Source organism: Prunus mume, linkage group LG2 (genome assembly GCF_029339155.1).
Source record: "Prunus mume cultivar Tortuosa linkage group LG2, ASM2933915v1, whole genome shotgun sequence".
In the NCBI taxonomy this organism is placed as follows: Eukaryota; Viridiplantae; Streptophyta; class Magnoliopsida; order Rosales; family Rosaceae; genus Prunus; species Prunus mume.
In genome coordinates this window covers 36,966,127-36,986,308 of record NC_142699.1, presented here as the reverse complement: position 1 = coordinate 36,986,308, position 20,182 = coordinate 36,966,127, and the positions used below count along the sequence as shown (strand labels likewise).

The following is a 20,182-nucleotide window of genomic DNA, read 5'->3' as shown; positions in this document are numbered from 1 at the left end:
CGTATGAAATGACCAATTTGCCCTCATATTTAGTGACATATTGGACAAAATATTAGGTAATTAAACGGCAGGGAAGATATTGGCGATAAAGACAAATTCATATCCTTAATTTTATAAAAAAATGTCATGAGATAAATTGAAAATTGAGTACAAGTTCAAGGACTAAATCAACAATTTAGCCATGTTTAATGGTTTTTGGGCATATATCGCATATTTGATAGCACATGTGTGCAATTCTCAGTTTATAATATGCATATGCATATACTTGTATGCAATTTTGTAGCATCTATGTGCAATTCTCATTTTACAATATGCAATTTCATATATATATTTATGCAATTTCGTAATGTCTGTTTGCAATTCTTAGTTTACAATATGCAATTGCATTCCGCCCTTCTTTTGGTTTTTAACTTTGTTGTTTTTACTAGAAGGCTCATTGGCTCACACTCTTATAATGTATGCAAAGATCACCAAATTTCCTCTTTTTGGCTAGAGGGCCTCTTTTGTGTGTATGTTCATTTGCATGACAATACGGATAATCTACTAGTACCTAAAAGCTATAGAAAATTAAATGTCATATCATCTATTTTCTCTAACCAAGACTACATGTCACATAAATAAGAAATAAGATCTCAAAAAAGAAACATAAGCAAGGAAAACACTTTACCTAAAATATTTTGTAATACGTTTAGCTCAATTTTAACTTGTCGAGTACACAAATGTTAGCCCCTAAATATTAGGCTCTCAGAAGAAGGTGAGAATCTCACCAAGTATGCATGAAAAGTCCAAGTGAGCATACCCCTTCCTGCAAATGCGAGGGAGGTAGAGAGAGATTATTTAAACACTGTGATGGTATCTCAAAACACATATTTCAGTGTAACAAAAATGCACTTTTCTTAATTTCTCTTTTCCTGAATCCTTAGCCAGAGCAACCAATATATAGCAGTTATGGCAATCATAGCAACCAATACCAATCGCATTTGAACCATACACTTACAGATTTAGCAATACAATCTTTGAAATGGTAATGTCAACCCAAGACACTGAGCTCCATCCCGGATATACGAACAGCAACCATTGTGTTAGGAAGCTTTTCCCTCATAACATCCATTAGCTTTTCAAGTGATTGAGTTGGTCTCTTGAAAGCCCTTGAAAAAACCACATTGGGAATTCACCTTCCTAAAACGATTGCACAAGAAAACCATAGCCAGTTTTTCCAATTGCCAATGTTAATTAAAATCATGGAGTATTCAAGATTACAAACCAGAAGCGTGATGATTGCATAGCAAAAGAGCCACGTCATAGAAACTACTACCTACTAGGAAAAACCAAAAACAAAATTTGACTCAATAGCAGAAACATACCACCAATTTATGTAATTCTTTCAAAAAAATGTAGCTGAGATTGTTGGGTTTTGCTTTCAGAATACCCTGAAGAAAAACCCACTTTAAAGAATCTAATTTCCAAATCATATTAAGCTTCAATTAGAAGCAGAACTGTGCATCCAAAAGCTGGGTTTAGGGAGAGAGAGAGTATGAAAACATGAGTTTACGATAACTTACATAACTCTATACCTTTTTCATGATGAGCTTTCACTTACAAAAACACTTCAATTTAGACATGTGAAAACTCTAAAATTGGGTTCCCAAATTAAATTTCTTTGTTTTGTCATATAATTCACACTATTAACAAGAAAGATTACGCAAGCAGTCAATTGGAGTTTTCTCTTTCGTACCAATTTCCTTCGGCACTACATTCGCCAACTACTGCCATTTTTTGCATTCCGGAAGTTACCTGCAAAATGTTTATAATTAAAACCAAATTGGGAAGAAAGCTAAAAAAACACACTGAGAAATGACAACAATTTGTAACCTGTGGCCTAAAGGAGGAGTTGGAAAACATTGAATTTTCCACTCTCAAGTTGCACCCTCTGCAGCCAAAAAGATAAGAAGGATCAATGCACAAATTGAGAATTGGAGTTTCGTATGCATTTAGTTTTATTTTTGCCCAATTATTTCACAGAGAGAGAGAGATTACACGGGAAGCAGGTGAGAAAGTGAAGCCTAGTGTGCAGGAAGCCATCGTTGTGCGTTGGCCCCTGCGTTATCCTCCACTTCGATCTTAGGTTTAGGTTTAGGTATAAATTGATAGTACCTGCCTTCTACCTTAACTCAATATCTCAAGAACAATGATATTATTTCTTTCACAAAGAACAAGATACAATTTCTCAACTAACTCCCTCAAATACAGACTCACTTAGTTAATATAGAGTTAACCTAACCAACTGTCAACTAAACATAGCCTAACTAATGGTTAACAACTAACCCTAGTTCCAGCTTATATAGAGATTCCTATCTACCCTCCCCACAAAAACAATCCTTGTCCTCAAGGATGAAATTCTGGAATTCGAACCAACAAGTTGCTGCCATTTCAGTGATGGATGTGTGCCATTGAACTCATATTGTTGTAGCAATATATCAACTGGTTGGCTTGAACAAGGCCACCATCAGAGCATGCAATTACAAAGATGCTGAACCAAACAATACTCATGGTCTCACTGCTGCTGGATTGGCAGCCCACCCACATAAAACTCCCCAATTATTGGAAAGCTCACTAACACATCAATGGCTCCAAGTCCTTTGGAATGAGCCCTGGGAGAAAGAAGTAAAGCTCTCAACGACTCAAGCTCATAGCCATAAACCTTGCAGAAATTTTCTTCTTTTCCAGTATGCCCATTATCAACTTCAAATCCACCACCTTGGTCACGTATGCCCGGACGGTAGCCAAGGTCAAAATCAAGAATGCAATTACCCAACGGAAGAGTAAAAACAGTGTGGACAAAATCATAATCCTGGACCCTAACCACTTGAATAGTGCCAAACCAATGAAATTTCGTGAACTACCAGAATCAAGGAAAATGACAACTGAACAATTCTTGACAAAGCCCTGTATCACCATAACCTTGAGCAATTTTTGAGTTGGCGTAGAGGCTTCTTGAACAGGAACAAAACAAAGCAAGTACAAGTCCTGGCGAAGCTCTCTGTCATGAACCCTCCAATGAAGCAACTCGTGAGAAACTCACCACCACCATTGTCTCGAATGCCCATATGGCAGCCAAGATCAAAATCAAGAAGTGCAGTACCGCCATTGCATACCCAACATGAGTGTGACATTTCAGCAAACAAATGGAGAGCATGTGGTGATCTGCCAGATGTATCAACCCCAAAACCCAATTGCTTCCAAGCTTCTTGATAAAGATTCTTCAAAGACAAAAACCGAGTAATCTTCTGAATTGAACCGATGGAAAAAGAAGACAACTAAGCCGGCAAACCTTGCGTGGATGTCCGATGACTGTTGCATCTCGGCGTCGGCAGAGGTGAGACTCCCAGATTCTGATTTGGGGACATAGATGAGGATTGGATTTCCAAGAGAGAGAGATGGATTGAAGAGATAAGCAGCTCCAGTGCATGCGAGGGCTTCCACGCTTTCGTTGAAGCCTTTTACTTGTTTTCTCAGTCACGTGTATGTCACGTGAAATTTAATAACAAAGGGCACAACAAGTCTTCAGGTCATTCAATCTTAGCCCTTCATTTTTAAAATGCAATACTGGCCCTTGGATAACTGGCTGCACCAGTACAGCCGATGCACCACAGAATTTTCGTTAAAAGTATCTGCGGACTAGAAATATAGCAGTTTTGTTTTTATATAAGAAAATGAGAAACCTTACAAATAGGAAGTAAACGCTCTTTTGTGGATGGGTTCCTACTCAAACCAATTATATTATTCTTCATCATATAGCCTATAGAGTTGAAGAACTTAAATGACAATAATATCCATCCTTAAACGATGAACAATATGTATCCATGAATCCAATTAGGCATGGTCATATATGAATAGTATGAAATATATAATAAATAATATGAGTAACTACAGTTTAATTCGTATTAGACTACAGGGCAATGGAAATTACAGATGCTGAAAACTTATTTGTTTCCTTGATTTGTATAGTTAATAATAAGTAACAATGAAACCCTACTAATAAATCCAGCCTTGACAAGGAAGCGATGTAAAATTGAGACCCTACTAATAAATCCAGCCTCACCCATCAAAATTAAAATGAAAAAGAAAACCCATGACCATTGAGATGAGAGAAAAACTTGATAATTGAGGAATGGACGAACCCTCAGCAAACGAAGAGATAATGCCACAGAAGGCCTTGGGCATAAGCAGGCAAGCAACCGCCTAGGGCCTCAAACCAATCTATACATATTATGCTACTCTCTATAAAAAATAATTTATAATTCAAAATTAAGAATGTAACACAACTAAAAAAAGGCCGACTTTGTCATTCAACTCAGTCTAACCTACACTACGTGAAAATTGACCTTTAGCTTCAGATAATATCCGTTGATAAAGGTACCCCAAAACCGAAGTATTGGGACCCGATGCAAAAGGTATAGTCATACGCTTCGGATATTATCCGTCGCTAAAGATTATTTACAACTTCAGTATTTTATAATCACCGATGCGTAAGTTGTTACCATGTGCCAAAAAAGCGTTGACCTCCGATGCCTTAAACCTTGAATAGCATCAGGGAATATATTAAAACTGATGCTAAATACTAATTATAGCATCAATAGTTTTGTTTATACTAAAGCGTGTTCTGACTTACCACTTCAAAAAATATGCCATTGCTGTTGCAAATTATGGTTTACGCATTCGTTTTTTGTGCTTATGCTGAAGTGAAAAGCCAACAAATAGTTTGACTTTCTACAAATATTATTGACCCTTCGTTTTTTTTTTTTAGTTTTCAACAGCTCTACAACGATTTTAACTAGAAAAACAACCATAATAGTTTATATCATAAAACTTGAAGATTCAAAAGTAATTACATTGTTTACCAATCTTGATTCCTACTATATCCATACAAAATACCATATCCATAGCATTAACCTATAATTACAAAATACCATATCCAAAGCATTAACCTATAGTTGTACCTTCCACAATTTGTACTTGGTCTCCACATTCAGCTGCCATCTAGGTGTTTACAGATCTGCTGTAGTAATAGTATGTCTGCACCTCTATAGCTTAGTAGCCTCAACCTGCTGTAGTATGTCTGAACCTGAGGGTATCAAGAATGCAATAACAAGGAAAGAATGCAAACCACCCCTAACCAAAAACTATATGGTCAAAAGATGATACCAAACTCAGAGCTTGCAACTTTAGCTAACAGCAAGATCTAATCTAATTAGGAAAAGAACATCAAAACAAGATCAGAATTATCAACCCCTCGCGCTCATTGGGAAAACATACCTACATTCATGGCATTTCCAGCCATAAAGAAAATCTTTGCATCTTGTGAAAGAAACAGTTGCATCATCCAAACTATATTTAGAAACCCCATCATAATAAACCCTGAATTTCATAAAAGGAAAATGGAATTTAGATCACATGCCTGCATAAACATTACCAAGTGCCACTAGAATACAATGAAGAATTGAAATAAAAAGAGATCTAAATGTAGAAAAAGAGGATTGAATTGAAATAAAATAACATGAAAAATTCTTTAAAAGTGAAAACACAAGCTAACAGAGGATGATCCTAGTGAAAAACTAGAAGTCTTGAAGATAATTTTCGAGGCACTTCAATTTGGTCTTCAACCATTGCTAAGCATAAAACACAATTCAACAAAAAGGGTATGAAGTAGTTTTCCAGTTAATCAAAGATGACCAAATAAATATTTTGTTAAACAGTTTGGGCAGGAACACTTCAACTTGGGAAATTCACTAAAAATTCAGTGTGAGTCAAAATAGTGCGAAACTTTCCAGATCAGAAATAGAAACATAAAACTTCATCACATCAAAATTTCATTGCATTTGAAGTTAAGGAACCATGTCAAAAAACAGACTTCAGCACTACTCTGGAAAAAAAATTTATTAAAAAAAAAATTCCCATAGTTCAGTTCAAGAAGCCAGGTTTTTCTTTTTTTTAATTTTAAAAAAAAGGGGGCACAATCATAGGATAAATAGGTAAAGCAACTCAAATAAGCCGGTGATTTTATATATGACGATACACAAGAGAGTTGGGGAAGGAGTGCAGTACCTTTAAAACTAACAATTTATATAGATATTACACCAGAAAATTTCTATATCCTAACAATTTACCTTCAAATCAATTAGATTATTGTTCATCATATAGCCTATAGAGTTGAAGAACTTAAATGATAATAATATCCATCCTTAAACGATGAACAATATGTATCCATGAATCCAATTAGGCATGGTCATATATGAATAGTATGAAATATATAATAAATAATATGCGTAACTACAGTTTAATTCGTATTAGACTACATGGCAATGGAAATAACAGATGCTGAAAACTTATTTGTTTCCTTGATTTGTATAGTTAATAATAAGTAACAATGAAACCCACAGTTGCAATTGCATATCTCACCCTCAAACAGTCTTTAGTTTGGTTGAAGCAGGAATTTTTAGTTTGTAAGCCAGTGCTCCAATTCTTTCCAAAATCTAAAAAGGGCTGTAACCTCAAGGTGAAAGCGTAACAGCATTGGCTATGTGGGTGTAGGCAGAGAAATAGACCTAATCTCCAACCAGAAAAACGCTATCTCACCGCTTCTTATCTGCAAAATTTCATGTGCCTTGAGCTTCATGTAATTGTGACACAACTACTTTAAAATGGAATCAATTCCTTAGCTCTTGTCAACCTGTGGTATAGAGCTTGACCCAATAACACAGTAACTAAGCTTTGGTGGTTTGTGCCCATAAACTACTTCTAAAGGAGAGGCCAAGCAAGAGAAGAAACATAACATTCAACAAATAATTACAAAGTCTTACTTGCAAAGACCTCTTCATGACATTAAACACACATATGTATGACAAACTCGTAGTTAAACATAAAAAAATATATATATCAGAGTACTATTGAAACAGAAAATCTATAACCACACACGCAAACAGAAAATCTATAACATCTATTAGAGTTATAATTCTGATTTGGAGTCATAAAAAGAAAAAAAGAAAAAAAAAGGAGGAGTCTATAACCACACGCAAACAGAATATCAACCACACAGACATCAATTACCAGATTGATGAGCATACTGGGGGTTCTCATATTGATTACTCCAGTTCTTTTTCCTTAGATCTTCCTCCCTGTAACAACAAACCAAACTCAATTCCTGATTTACTTCTCAATTTTCGACATGACAAATGAATAAACCAACCTAGAAAACCAAAAGAACGTTAAAACCAACCTTTTTTTTTTATGAAACCCAGAAATCCTTTGAGCTAAACCCGTGCGATGAGAAGAAGAATGAAGCGCATCTGGAACGGCAACACACGAACGCAACATCTGAGAGAAGAACCGATGAGATAAAGACCAAAAGGGCGGCTGGATTTGCAGTGCGCCTCCCCAAACCTAAATCGACGGCCCCCCACGCATGCAGAACAGTGAGCTCTGATCTTCCATGGCTGCCCCCAACCAACTGGTTCGAAACGGACTGGAAAGCTGAGAGCGAACGAAATGTTCTAATTGAAAGAGATGCAAATGGAAAGGGGCAAAAAGGGAACATAAGGAAAAATTCAATAAAGGGCAAAATCGTCACTTCACTATTCCTAAGCTACAGTCTATGAACAGTGAATTCGTGGACTCAATTTTAGTATATATATAATTGGGAAATGACCCTCAGTGCCACCCCTTTAATAAGTTTAACTAAAAATACCATCCCTTCCCAATTTTTTTATAACTATCAACTATAAATAGAAAATTATTGTACCCTTATTGCTCTCCTAACACATTTTCTGAAATTGACCTCCCGCCCATCAGCTCTCCGTCGCTCGTCTCTTCATCTTCACTCTCTGGTCACTCGCTCTCACTCTCTCGTCTCTCAGCTCTAACTCTCTCGTCTCTCAGCTCTAACTCTCTCATCTCTCGTCTGCCTTCCTCTCCCAAATAAATCATGCATCGAAGAACAACGCCATCATTCACAAAGAAATGTCATCGCTCATCGAATTCTTTTACGGCTTAGGGTTTATGGGTTTGTTTGAAATTGGTTGACGGGGTTGTTTGAAATTGGTTGACGGGGTTGTTTGAAATTGGTTTAGGGTTTGGGGGTTTCTCTGAAATTGGTTTAGTGGGTTTTCTGAAATGGGTATAGGGTTTAGGGGTTTCACTAAAATTGGTTTTGCTTTAACTCTGTTTGCTAACTTAAGGGCTTGCATATTGGATAAGTTCTCTATGTTTTTCATATTCTCTTGTGATTATTTGGAATTTCAGTTTGGGGATGAATATTCAATGTCTAAACAAAGGGCAAGGAACCATATGTGGTGTAATATGAGTTCTTTAAAAGTTTGCTGTTTTGTGCTTGATCATTGTATGCTTAAAACAAAGTGGGAAATGAGTGAAGATGGGAACATGCCACCAGCAGGTGTGGTTTAGAGAAATGGGGCCATGGATTTTGCTATAAGCTAACTCTTTAAGCTTTTGCTTGTCTTTTTTGTGTATGGATAGTTAGACAACTCTGTTTATGAGGTGAACTTTTAATTTTTGAATTATACATGTGTAAGAAACATTTTTTACAGTTTTGATGGTTTATTTATTCATTTATCTTTGATATTGATAACACATACAATACATACAAACCTCTGATTTTGTTAAGGAAAAACTGAAGGGATGGTGCCAATTTCATTAATTTCCTTACATTTGAAAGGAGGGCATATTGGAGTCATGATTGTGGTTGCCACTAATTGATAGGATGTTCCATGACATTATACGTTGAAGTCAATAAATTGTTTCCTGATGTCTTCTTGTTGAATTGTTCTGAATTAGGCTTCTGCTACTGCACATTCCTATTGTAGCTTCAGCTGTGATGATTATCTGGTGTTTGGAGATGTGTGTGTAGATATTTAGTTAATTGTCAATGATCATGTAAGGTAAAGACTTAAATCCTTGTGAGACAGAAATTGGAGTGAGAGACAAGTAATTTGAAGGACACATGAAAAACTGAGTGAGAGACAAGTAGTTTAATGGCATTTTTTAGGAAGCCTTGTGAAGAGAAAATATAAAAGAAGGAAGTGGGAAAATATAATGGCACTCTCTCTTTCTCTCTTTGTAGTCAATGTTAGGGTTTGTTGAGGGGGTTCTTGAAGGTGAAAGAGAGGGTTGCTTCGTTAAATGCTCTCTCCCTTCAACAATCTCTCGTTCCCTCTCTTTTCATGTTTTCAATGGACGCCTTTCTCTTCTTCTCTGCTCTTTCAGGGCCTCAAAACCCAAATTCTTGGTTTCGGTTCGACTTTTTCACATACTTCCTCCTCATTCTCAATCCTCTCACGCATGAATTCCAGCTTTTGTTTAGGTGTTTCTGCGATTTCCAATTCGGGTCTGTGTGCAAAACGAGTGATTCTAAGGTAGGTTTTGTATTTGTTATTGACTAGTTTGTCTTTTTGTACGGTTTTCATTTGAAAAGGATAATTTCACTAACCTGTGACTGATTTTGTGAAGTTTAGTAATTAGAGAGATTGCAAATTTCTGTATTTTAACTGTGAATTACTTCATGCTTGGATGAAACTTCTATTGGTCTGATTGATTTTCATGCTATGGATGACGAAGTGCCTCAAGTTGCTATTTGTCATGTAGGATTGGTTCGTTTGTGATGCGTGTTTTCAGTTTCATTTTATGATGCATATTTAGTGTGGGAATTTATTGTGGTTCATGTGCTGTAATTTGTGTTTAATTTTCACTTAATATCCTATAATAGGCCGTTGAATTGTGTATTGCTTGTTATTGTCCAGATTGCAACGGACTGAATTTTTTTTAATAATAATGCCGTGCAGGGAAACATGGTTTCGCCAATTAAGTTGATGATTGGAGAGGAAGAAAAGTTCCAAGGAAAAGCATTGGCGCTATCCCATACAAAGAGTGCAATAAGTACGATAAAAGAGAAATTCAGTGAGCAACAGCTACGAACCTTCGAACAGAGTTGTTTTGGGCATCTCCTACTCATCGAGGACCTGAAGTGGACGTCGCCAATTGTACACGGATTGTTGCTGAGGAAAGCTGATCCGAAGACTGTTTCCCAAGTGAACGGGATCAAATTCATTGTTGGCAATAAGGTGATCCAATTCACACCCCAGCAATTTTGCGTCGTCACAGGGCTAAGGTTTGGAAACCTTCCCTTTATTCCGATTCCCAGAATGACAATCTGCTCATTGAAAAGGAAGTATTTTGGCAACAATAAAACAGTGAGCCTGTTGGAATTAGAAAAAGCCTTCCGCGATCGCGCTGATGCGGATGATGCATTGAAGCTCGGCTTTGTATACTTTGTGTTTGTGCTGTTGGGCAGTGAAAAACATGTCCACATTGACATGCGATATTTGAAGTTGGCGGAAGACCTTGAAGATTTTGGTAAATATCCATGGGGTGCTGTGTCTTATGCGAAGACAAATGCGCCATCACTGAGGGCACTGTGTGCAGATTACAGTGAGTGAAAGGGCCCAAAAAGCTTCGAAAACAAAAAAATCTGAAAAGCAAGTAAAGACAACGGCAACCGGTAGACCAAGAGAGTACCACCTAAAGGGTTTTGCCTTTGCACTTCAGGTGAGCACATTTCGATTCCTGTTGAAGTTAAATATCATTTGTTTACAGTAATGGGTTCTAAAACAGTAATGGGGGAGAGAGAGAGAGAGAGAGAGAGAGAAATTGAGAGCTGCATTGGAGGAGCTAAAACATCATTTGTTCATGTTTATTTTCTGTAATTATTACTTATTTGGGGGATTGATTGGTTTAGTTGTTGAAGGATGAAGACGAATAAAAGGAACTCTGTCCACTGTTATTGTTTTTTGATAGATTCTTTTGACTAATGATATTGTGTTTGTGTGTGTGTGTGTGTTGATAGATATTTTGTGTGAGAGAGAGAGAGAGAGAGAGAGAGAGAGAGCAAATTGGGTGGCTGTTCTGGGCGGCTGTGGTATTTAAAAAAAGAATTCTACAAAGAAATATAATAATTTGCAAAGTTAAAAAATTGATGGGAAAGGGGAGAAACATTCAAGGGAGGGGGTCAGGGGTAGAAGGGAATTCAAGAATAGAAAATGGACAGAAGGTTTTATTTTATTTAATTAGTAATATTATTCTGTTTTTGCTGAATATTATATCATTAATATTGATGATGAGCCCCGTGTTTTTCTATCAACAACCCTAAGTTAACACTAATGACCTCATTATAGAAATAAGTTGTCAGAAAAACAAGTTTACATTTTCACCCCTTTATGTAAGTGGGGGATATTGGATATTAGGAAATAATCTGTTTTTCCTGATTTGTGTTGAATGCTCTTAGACTAATGACTAATGTGGCCCGAACCACTTTTAGCCTCTATGCATCTCTAGATGGCTGTATTTCGTTTAACTTTTGTCAATCATAGGGCAAGGTTTAGACTGCAATTAATACATGCTAATTATTTCTCTTTATTGTATTCTTGGCTTTTCATGCCCTATTTAAGGTTATAGCATGTGATCTCTAAGGCTTTTCTTCCTCAAACCAGATTTGGGCTTATGAGGTATTTCCAGCGTTGGCTGCACTACATTTGGTGGTGCACGAACATAATGCCTACATCCCTCGTATACTACATTGGAGGAGCAACACTTTGCCGCGTTTTTATGAGCTCATGAGCCAAGTCTTCGAAAACCGTGAGGTTAGTTCAGTTTGTAATGATAATCTTAGGCATATGAAAATATAATTTTATAAGTTTACTGATATTTCTATTGTCTGCGTAAATTGCAGGTTGATGTGCAACTTATCCGGCCATCTGTAATTGACAAGCAGCAGCGATTGACTTGGGGTGACAAAGTGTTGATAACATCAAGAACTTGTTGAGTTGGTTGGCGATGACGCTGAACAAAAAACCAGCACGTCTGCCTCTGTAGAAGAAAAAGATGAGGACATTGAAGAAACTGCTAGCCTTCCGTCGTCTTCTAAGGCAAGCATTACCTATTTTCCAATATTCCAATATATATGTCATAATACAATAGGAAATGAACTGTTGTTTTGTTCCGATATATTTTGGAAATATTGTAACACTTGCATTATAACTGAATGCAGGGTAAAATGGCGTCCACTGAGTTACGCACTTTGAAGCGTGACTTTGAAAGGATGAAGGATGAATTCGCCAAAGTTGCCAGTTCAAATCGAGCGCTTCACAACAGAGTGCATGAGTTGGAAGAAATGGTACGGAGGGAGTCATCCAAAGTTGAAAGAAATAACAAGTGTGTGGAGGATTTGCGCAACACAGTGGCATCAATGGAGCATTATTTTAAGCTGGAGCTAGAGCAGCTGCGAAAACAAGATGGTGGGGTGAAAGAAGCTGGGGAAGGACATGAGGACCTCGATACTCCTCATATGAATGAAGGAGGTGACAATGAATTGTCGCCATTACATGACAATGTCACTCCGCCCACAAAATCGGCAGCAATGGCAACACAAGTCCCCAGTGATGGAGCCGAACCTTCCGCAGCCATGGTCACTCCAGTTCCTGACTTACAAGTGCATGAAGCAGCTGCGCATGCACAATCCGAGAAGCTGCCTACCCCGGAAGATGTGGCCGGGTGTGACGAAATCTGCCAAATACTTATGTTTTTGTTAGAAGATTGGAAAATAGCTGACAGAGTGCCATCGGGAGGTCCGATGAATCCTCCAAGTATACCTACAATTAGTATGGCTGCTGATGAAGAAGGTAGTTTGAGTGTTGAAAAAAAAGAAGTGGAAGGTAAAGGTCAGAGATGAGCGCCCGCCCGGACATTATTAAGTCCATTTACTGATCCTTTGAGGAAGAAGAGGACAATGAGTGTGTCGGATGCGACTGCAACCCCGCCATGTTTTGATCCATCAAAACCGCTGCCCATTGAAGATGTGAAGGCAGTAATAGATTTTTGCACTGCCTGGAAAAACGATATCAGGTTCGCATTCTTGACCTTCGAAATCCAATTGTCATCCTATTAATATGCATGTGTATATTTGTCATCAACAAAGTCAGATTTATGAGATGAGTACAAACGTAACCGTTCCAAGTTTGCCTTTTCTAGTGTGCAGGTGCAGCTTGAAGCATTTTCAGTGGGCGCTGATTTTTTCTACAAACTCATCGATGAAACGGCATGGATTAGCTCAAGGGTAAGAATACACAAATCTCTACTTTATTATGATCATTCAATTGTTTTCTCACCTTTTTTAAGTGTACAATTGTCTGAAAATGTGCTGATATTATATGTCAACTGTCAAGACTGAAATGGCAACCTTTCTTATCCGGAAACGGCAACTCTCTCATCCGTTGCTATTTGGAACCGACTGGACAACGGCAGATTATGCCTTGCAGGTACACTTTTTACCATGTTACATTCACTGCTTCATTTGCTTTCCTTCGTCATTATGTCATATGGTTTCATTTCAATGTCTGCAGCAATTTCTAGAGCCGTTAAAAGCGACTGGCAAGACACGTGGATCGAAGAAGGCAGCAGCTTCAAACACCGTGACCTTCCACCAACAAGCTGAAGAATGTACATCACTTTGTGCACGGTACGTGGCAACACGGGTATGCCCAAGCTTGGAAAAAAGTCCGCAAAGTGTATTTTCCATATAATCTTCGAGAGTCCCATTGGGTTGCAATCGAAATTGATTTCGTCCGACATACTGCAACTGTGTATGACTCATATGTTGATTATACCAAATCTTCGGCTGGTTACACTTCTGCAACCTGTTAGCGATACGCTTGCACGAGTGCTGTACAATATGAAGTTTTATGAAGATTCTGAGGTTGAAGAGGTGAAGCAAAAGGGGCTGCAGATGTCGAGGTTTACGCCTTTCTCAGTTTGCATCATTGGAGGTGTGCCACAACAACGAGATGGGTAAGAATTGTGAATTTAGTTCATTTTTTCAAAATTTTACATAAATGCAGTTGTAATTTCCCAACTTATTGGCCTCACAGTACGTCTTGCGGAATCATGACCGTTCAATTCATCGAGCATCTCGCCGGGCTTTGTGCATAAAATTGACCAGTCGAAGATCAAATATTACCGACTGAAGCTTGCAATAGAGGGGTTAAGGGGGAGGCATATTTATGAGGTAAATGTCTTCATGAGGGGTATTTGCTTTGAAGTGTGTGATGTGGTTCTTCATGCTGATGCCATCCACAGAGGAGGTGGTCAGGTCATTCCCACCGCTAGGACACTCATCTATGCTTCCCACCACTGCCAAGCCAAGCCTCCTTGAACTCAGTATATCTTGTTGAAATCAAGCTCCAGAGCAGGTTAGTGGTATCTACGGTGTTCTTAATCGAAACGTGGGCACGTGTTTCAGGAAATGCAGAGGCCTGGTACTCCACTGCATACAATATGAAGGCATACCTACCCGTCATTGCATGTTTTGGGTTCTCTGGTCAATGAGGGCTTCGACTTCAGGGCAGTGCCTTCCCACAATGTGTCTTTGATCATTGGTAGATGATGATGTCGATCCATTGGAAGCTGGATCCCAGTGCTTCAGAACTTGTGATAGATATCCGTAAGAGGAAGGGTTTGAAGGAGCAAATGACCCCACTATCCGAGTTTGAGGAGAAACTTTGAGTAATTTCTTTGATTATATCCAACAATTGGATGACTGAGTTTGTTTGAGACAGTAGTTCCATTGCAGTGCCTATTTTTGGTTTTCAGTTATTTGTTTTTGTTTAATGCTTGTACCAACCCTGTTGTTGTAGTCACCATCCTCTATTTTCTTTGTTACTTTGCTTGTTTTCTTTTGGCTTGTCATATCTGTGTGCAAGATAGCTGCATTTGGCACTATGAACAGACTCGGTGGCAGTTACAAATTAACAGAGGTCTTAATTCTGGAACTCCCATTCATAAACTCTATCTATGTGTGTCATATGTGTGTGCCAGTTGTTTTTGCAGGTCCGTCTCAACCAAGTGTTGATTGCAATATTCTAAAGAAGATGACCATACACTGTTATTTGATGTAGGCATACGTATGAGATGGCTTAGCTTGAATTGGTTTGGGTGTTCCAAGTTGTATGTACACAATCTCAGAGTCAGTACCGAGTTGGTTTACATTTCATGTATTTGTCCGTGGTTTTTTCCCCCAATATTATGATTATGGAGATGAAGTAAATATTAATGTGGACTTTATAGCATGTTTAGTTTCTTTTATGGCCTTAATTCTGTGAGAGATGCCCTTATAATGTCAAACAAACGGTTTTGACATACATGTTTTGAAATAATTGAAATCACACCGTTTATTATTATTATTATTATTATTATTATTATTTTTGTTTCCTGCTCGGAGAAGAAGCAAAGTGGTTACAAATATGAAAGATTCGGAATCAGTTTTCTTCTGTCAAATTCCGCATGGAGCTAGAGGTCTACGGTACCATCCGATGAGACTTGAAATTTTTTTTGTATTTTTCTTCTTACATTTGTCATAGATAAGATTAAATGTAACCACTAATGAACTGATCCCTTTATTTGTTATTGTTTATTTATTCCAATTGCGTGTGCATCACATGGAAATCTTAGGATTTCTTTACATCAAACTGCCTCTTAAGAGTCATGAGAAGAAGAAGAGGAAGAAGAGAAAAAGAAGGACCTAGCTGGAGCTTACAAGTAATTAAACTAAAGTTCATTTAGTTAAAGTCAGGGGAAGAAAACATGTTTATGGCACCCTAAAGCAGGCAAAACACTGGTGTTGGAAGGAGATGTAAAAGGGTTATTGTGCATTCCATTGGCCAAGCTTGAATGGATTTTCTTTTCTATTGTATTTGACCCTTCTTTTCAAGCATGCCAAAAATCATCCTGGTTTTGTAAGATGTGGTTTGAGCCCAATGAATTTACCGTGGCTCTTGCATTTTTTACCCAATATTTCAAAGCTGCCTTCTTTTGAAGGACGATTCATTGAGGGAGAGAATTACTTTCCTTTTGAATATGAATCGATGTGCAACTCCAACTATCATTTCAAAAGGAAACATCAATTCATGGTAATATAAGGATGGATAACAATTGTCCTGTCCGTGATATTTGAATTGAGGATTACTTTGAACGAAATGGAGACTGTTATTAGACCAAATGGCATTGACATACGATGTAATAGCAATATCAGGCCAATATACTTCACTGTAGAGGCAATATTAAAGCAATATAAGTACAATACCATAGGGATATGATCACAATATACTTCTCATAGGGTGGCAATATACATACAATATGTATACAATACGAAGGCAATATTAAACAATATACATGCAATATGTATACAATACGAAGGCAATATTAAGCAATATACATGCAATATGTCTACAATACCAAGGCAATATTAAGCAATATACACGCAATATAACAGCAATATGAAGTGAATCTACATACAATACACACACATCCAAAAAGTACGACTACATTTGACACATGCAAACCAAATCGCATCCGAACCTTAACAATCCTATTCCGCGAAGGAAAAACGAAGGCACCAAAAGATCCATGTACTCGGGTGAGATGAACTGCAGCAGCACTTACCCTTACTACAGGTCCATGAAAAGATCAATGTCTTTGGGCTTTCTCCTCGCTGCATGCACGAGGCTATGATGAGCCATTCCCTCAAGACCCATATTCAGCACCTGCGGACACCTGGTACATCAATTTCACTCCAATTGTAGTATGGTGAGATGACCGACGCATAATCTCGGAACATTTCGAAGCCGTTGTTGAAACATTCAACCATTTCATGGTTATATTCTTCAGATTTGGTGAATTTATCGACGGCATTTTTCTTTATCTCTTCCAATTTCAACTTCAACGACTCTAACTCTTTGCTCCGACTGTTTGCTTTTAAAGTTTGCTTCACTTCTCCAGCATATGCTTTGTTCAACTTGTTGGCCAAATTTCCCATAACTTGGCCATGAATATCACATTTAGTCTCCCACCAATCTGTTGCCTTAGACAAATATTGGAGGTCGTGCTTGACGGCTGAGATTTTGTCAAGCGGATCACTCGCTCTCACCTCACTTCCAGATGAAGTGGGATCATGATTGGGAGTCGGAGGTGGAGATGGGAATGGCACATGCCATGGCTGGTCCCCCGGGTAACTGCCATGCTCGTTTGGAGGGCGTACATCCGACATCTTGAACTATTGATGGGGACAATTCACACCTGGCGACTGAATGTTTGCATTTGAGTACGACTCATTACCTTTCTGAGGTTGAAGAAGTTGGCTAAGTTGCAATTATTGATAGGAAGCTTGAGTTATATGTAGGAATTGATATTAAGTACATTCGGTATTTAGGTGGTGCATTCAATTGATGGGATTGCAAAGGAGACAATTAACTCGTTGGCTGTAATTCACAGAAGACAAAGATTACATTAACAACAATTAAATGGGCTGACAAACGGAAAAAAGCTAACCTTCATGGGAAATTGGAAAGTGTGGATTTGAACCCAAACTAGGACTATGTAACTAAGCATTTATTGCGAATTTCAGAAAAGAAAATTGGAACATAGCAAAATAGCAAATTAGCAAAAGTGCAAACTTGGAAAATGAGAAATAAGGAAACTTGGAAAATTGGAAATAGAACAAAAGGAAAATTGGAAAATTGGGAATTTGGAAATTTGGAAAATCGGAAATATGAAAATACGAAAATACAAAAAAATGGAAGCTTGGAATTTTGGAAAAGTGGAAATAGGAAAAAAGGAAAATTAGAAACAGGAAACTAGGAAATAGGATAAAAGGACACTTGGAAATTTGGAAAAAGCCAAAAAGGACACTTCAAAAATTGGGTCATTGGAAAATAAAGACTCTTGGAAAATTGGAAAATTGGAAATTGAACAAAAGGAAACTTGGAAAATAGGCAAAAGGCAAAAAAGGAAACTCTGAAAACATGAAAATTCGAAAAAAGGAAAATTCGAAAAATCAAAAAATCGAAATAGGAAATAGGAAAAAAGGACACTTGGAAAATAGGCAAATTCGCAAATTGGAAAATTGAAAATTGGATAATTGGAAAATTGGACTATTGGATAACTGGATAATTGGAAATTAGGAAATAAGGCAACTTTGAAAATAGCAAAATTGGAAATAGAACAAAAGGAAAGTTAGCAAATTGGAAAATTGGAAATAGGAAAAAAAGGAAACTTAGAAAATAGGGCAATTGGAAACAAGCAAATTGGATAATTGGACAAAAACTGAAAATTGGATAAATGGAAATAGGAAACAGGGACACGTGGAAAATAGGCAAATTGGAAACGAATTGAAATTGTGGAAATGGGAAATAAAACAATTACCATATTGGACAATTTTATTTACTTTCTCAATTAGGCAAAGTAGGCAACTTATTTTAATTACATAATGGGAAAATAGGAACATTGAAAAGATTGGAAAACTGGAAATAGTATAAAAGGAAACTTGGGAAATTGCAAAATACGAAAATGGGAAATAGGAAAAATAGGCAAAAATAATGAAAAATTGGATGACACATGGAAAATAGGAAAATATGAAAAATGGAAACATGGAAACGAATTGAGATTGCTGAAATGAGAAATAAGACAATAACCATATTGGTCAATTTGAATGAGTTGGTCAATTAGGCAAATAGGCAAATCCCTTATTTGAATTACATAATGGGAAAATTACCAAGTTCGGAACATCCAAAATAGAAATATATTAGAAAAAGTCATACAGTGAACTGGGTAATAACTCCCGCCCAAGACTATCCCGCCTAAGACTCCCGCCAATCCCTCCCGCCAATTACTCCCCCTCATTCCTCCCGCCAATAACTCTGTCAATTACTCCATGCTGAAAAGGCTGCCTATATTAATCAACCTAGCTGAATGGAAGGTGAAAACTTCCATCACATTAACTGCAGCCATTACCTTCCCCATCAGCCTCACTTCCATCGCATTGAGACCCCTTTATTTCCAATTAAGTCATACAGCAGCCTACAATAAATATCGAAGACCATGGATCATAACCTCACACCAAACCAAACGCTTTCAATTACTGAAGGAGGGAAGATTGAAACAGAAGGCAAGTCACCCAATTCACTCACTGCAGACTTGGTCCATGGCATGCAGCAATGTCGAGGCAATACAATGTTTTGGAAAAATCTCCATGCAGACATAGTTTCAAAAATTGTGGAGGGCCAAGCTAGATGAGGTGTCATAAAAAACCGCACAATTCGCTCTCGTTATCATGCCCGCATGCATCTCCTACATATAAAGGCAATGAAAGGAAAAATTGAAATTGCCCCTGCCACTGCAATTATGGTATTCAAGGAATCAGAAGAAATGGCCAAGTTGAAGCAACAAGAAGTGGAAAGCGGATTCGAACTATTTCGTAAGTTTGCAAAAATAGTGGATCCGGCAGGAAACTGGGACAACATGACTGTGGCCGGGGTCATGAATTTCATGGGTTGTGGTCGCCGCACTTGAAGAGTATGCAACTTCGAATTTGTCAATAGCAGGGAAATGAAACTATGAGGTCGCCTCTTTTTGTATTATGTAACGATGGGGTGGCCTGTTGTTGTATTATGTTTTTTTTTTTGGTCGAATGTTGTTGTATTATGTAAGTTTGGAAATAGGATTTTATGGAATGATGATGCCTCTTTTTGTTTTTGTGCGTATACAGTTTATCGGTGTCCAGTTGAGTGGCGATATAGCAGCAATAACTATGCAATAAACATGCGTATAATGGCAATATTATGTCAATAAGGGTGCAATAGAGTAGTGATAGGGTTACAATATGATCATATTACAGTACGTAGTCATCAGAATGTTTTTAAAATTATTTGGTCCAAAAAAATACAAAAATACAAAAAATAAAAGTAATTACAACCTGGAAAAAGGATGAATTATACATCCCTTAAAAGACATATGACCTACATTACAGACCTTCAAAATGAACTCTATATATATAATGCATGCCTTGTAGCACCATCACATCCCCTAAATTACAGAAACACGACACCCCAAAACCTCGTGCTCCTTCCTCTTTCAACCCCTAAATTATCCATTGGACATGAGCAATCTATTGGGGTTAACATTCGTAATGCTCCTTCAACAACGATATGTAGTCAAACACATAGGACATTTCACCTTGTATTTGCCCCACATGTGGCCTATGCATCGGCCGAATTTGTAATCACAAAAG

The 20,182-nt window shown here is 37.6% G+C and overlaps 3 protein-coding genes, 1 long non-coding RNA gene and 2 pseudogenes across 18 annotated transcripts; 4 read left to right on the top strand and 2 right to left on the bottom strand.

The window, feature by feature from the left end:
- Positions 1-662: 662 nt before the first annotated feature.
- LOC148920217 (uncharacterized) lies at positions 663-7,564 on the bottom strand. 15 transcript variants are annotated; one of them, XR_016123989.1, is made up of 8 exons: positions 7,277-7,564; positions 7,108-7,175; positions 5,317-5,418; positions 5,001-5,125; positions 1,873-1,930; positions 1,736-1,794; positions 998-1,318; positions 663-805 (listed from the first exon to the last, which is right to left on the bottom strand). XR_016123989.1 is itself a non-coding variant. In XM_089045645.1 (4 exons), the coding sequence occupies exons 1-4, from the start codon at positions 7,372-7,374 to the stop codon at positions 5,085-5,087; spliced, it is 309 nt and encodes a 102-aa protein (XP_088901771.1). In that variant the 5' UTR covers positions 7,375-7,564; the 3' UTR covers positions 2,180-5,084. The 15 variants fall into 15 exon arrangements, 1 of the variants encoding a protein (XP_088901771.1); XR_016123990.1 differs by having other exon boundaries at positions 998-1,315; XR_016123991.1 differs by having other exon boundaries at positions 998-1,179.
- A 1,953-nt stretch (positions 7,565-9,517) lies between these two features.
- LOC148920216 (uncharacterized) lies at positions 9,518-10,508 on the top strand. Its single transcript, XM_089044566.1, has one exon. It carries the CDS (start codon positions 9,861-9,863, stop codon positions 10,506-10,508), a length of 648 nt encoding a protein of 215 aa, XP_088900692.1. The 5' UTR covers positions 9,518-9,860.
- Positions 10,507-11,843, top strand: LOC148920215 (uncharacterized). Its single transcript, XR_016124693.1, has 3 exons — positions 10,507-10,617; positions 11,559-11,708; positions 11,798-11,843. It is a non-coding gene; the product is annotated as an uncharacterized LOC148920215 (long non-coding RNA).
- Positions 11,844-11,883: 40 nt separating this feature from the next.
- On the top strand, positions 11,884-12,796 carry LOC148920214 (uncharacterized). The gene is made up of 2 exons (XM_089044565.1): positions 11,884-11,993; positions 12,116-12,796. The coding sequence occupies exon 2, from the start codon at positions 12,122-12,124 to the stop codon at positions 12,794-12,796; it is 675 nt and encodes a 224-aa protein (XP_088900691.1). The 5' UTR covers positions 11,884-11,993; positions 12,116-12,121.
- Positions 12,797-14,066: 1,270 nt separating this feature from the next.
- LOC148920213 (elongation factor 2 pseudogene) lies at positions 14,067-14,658 on the top strand (annotated as a pseudogene).
- Positions 14,659-16,565: 1,907 nt separating this feature from the next.
- Positions 16,566-17,164, bottom strand: LOC148920212 (uncharacterized; annotated as a pseudogene).
- Positions 17,165-20,182: the final 3,018 nt, after the last annotated feature.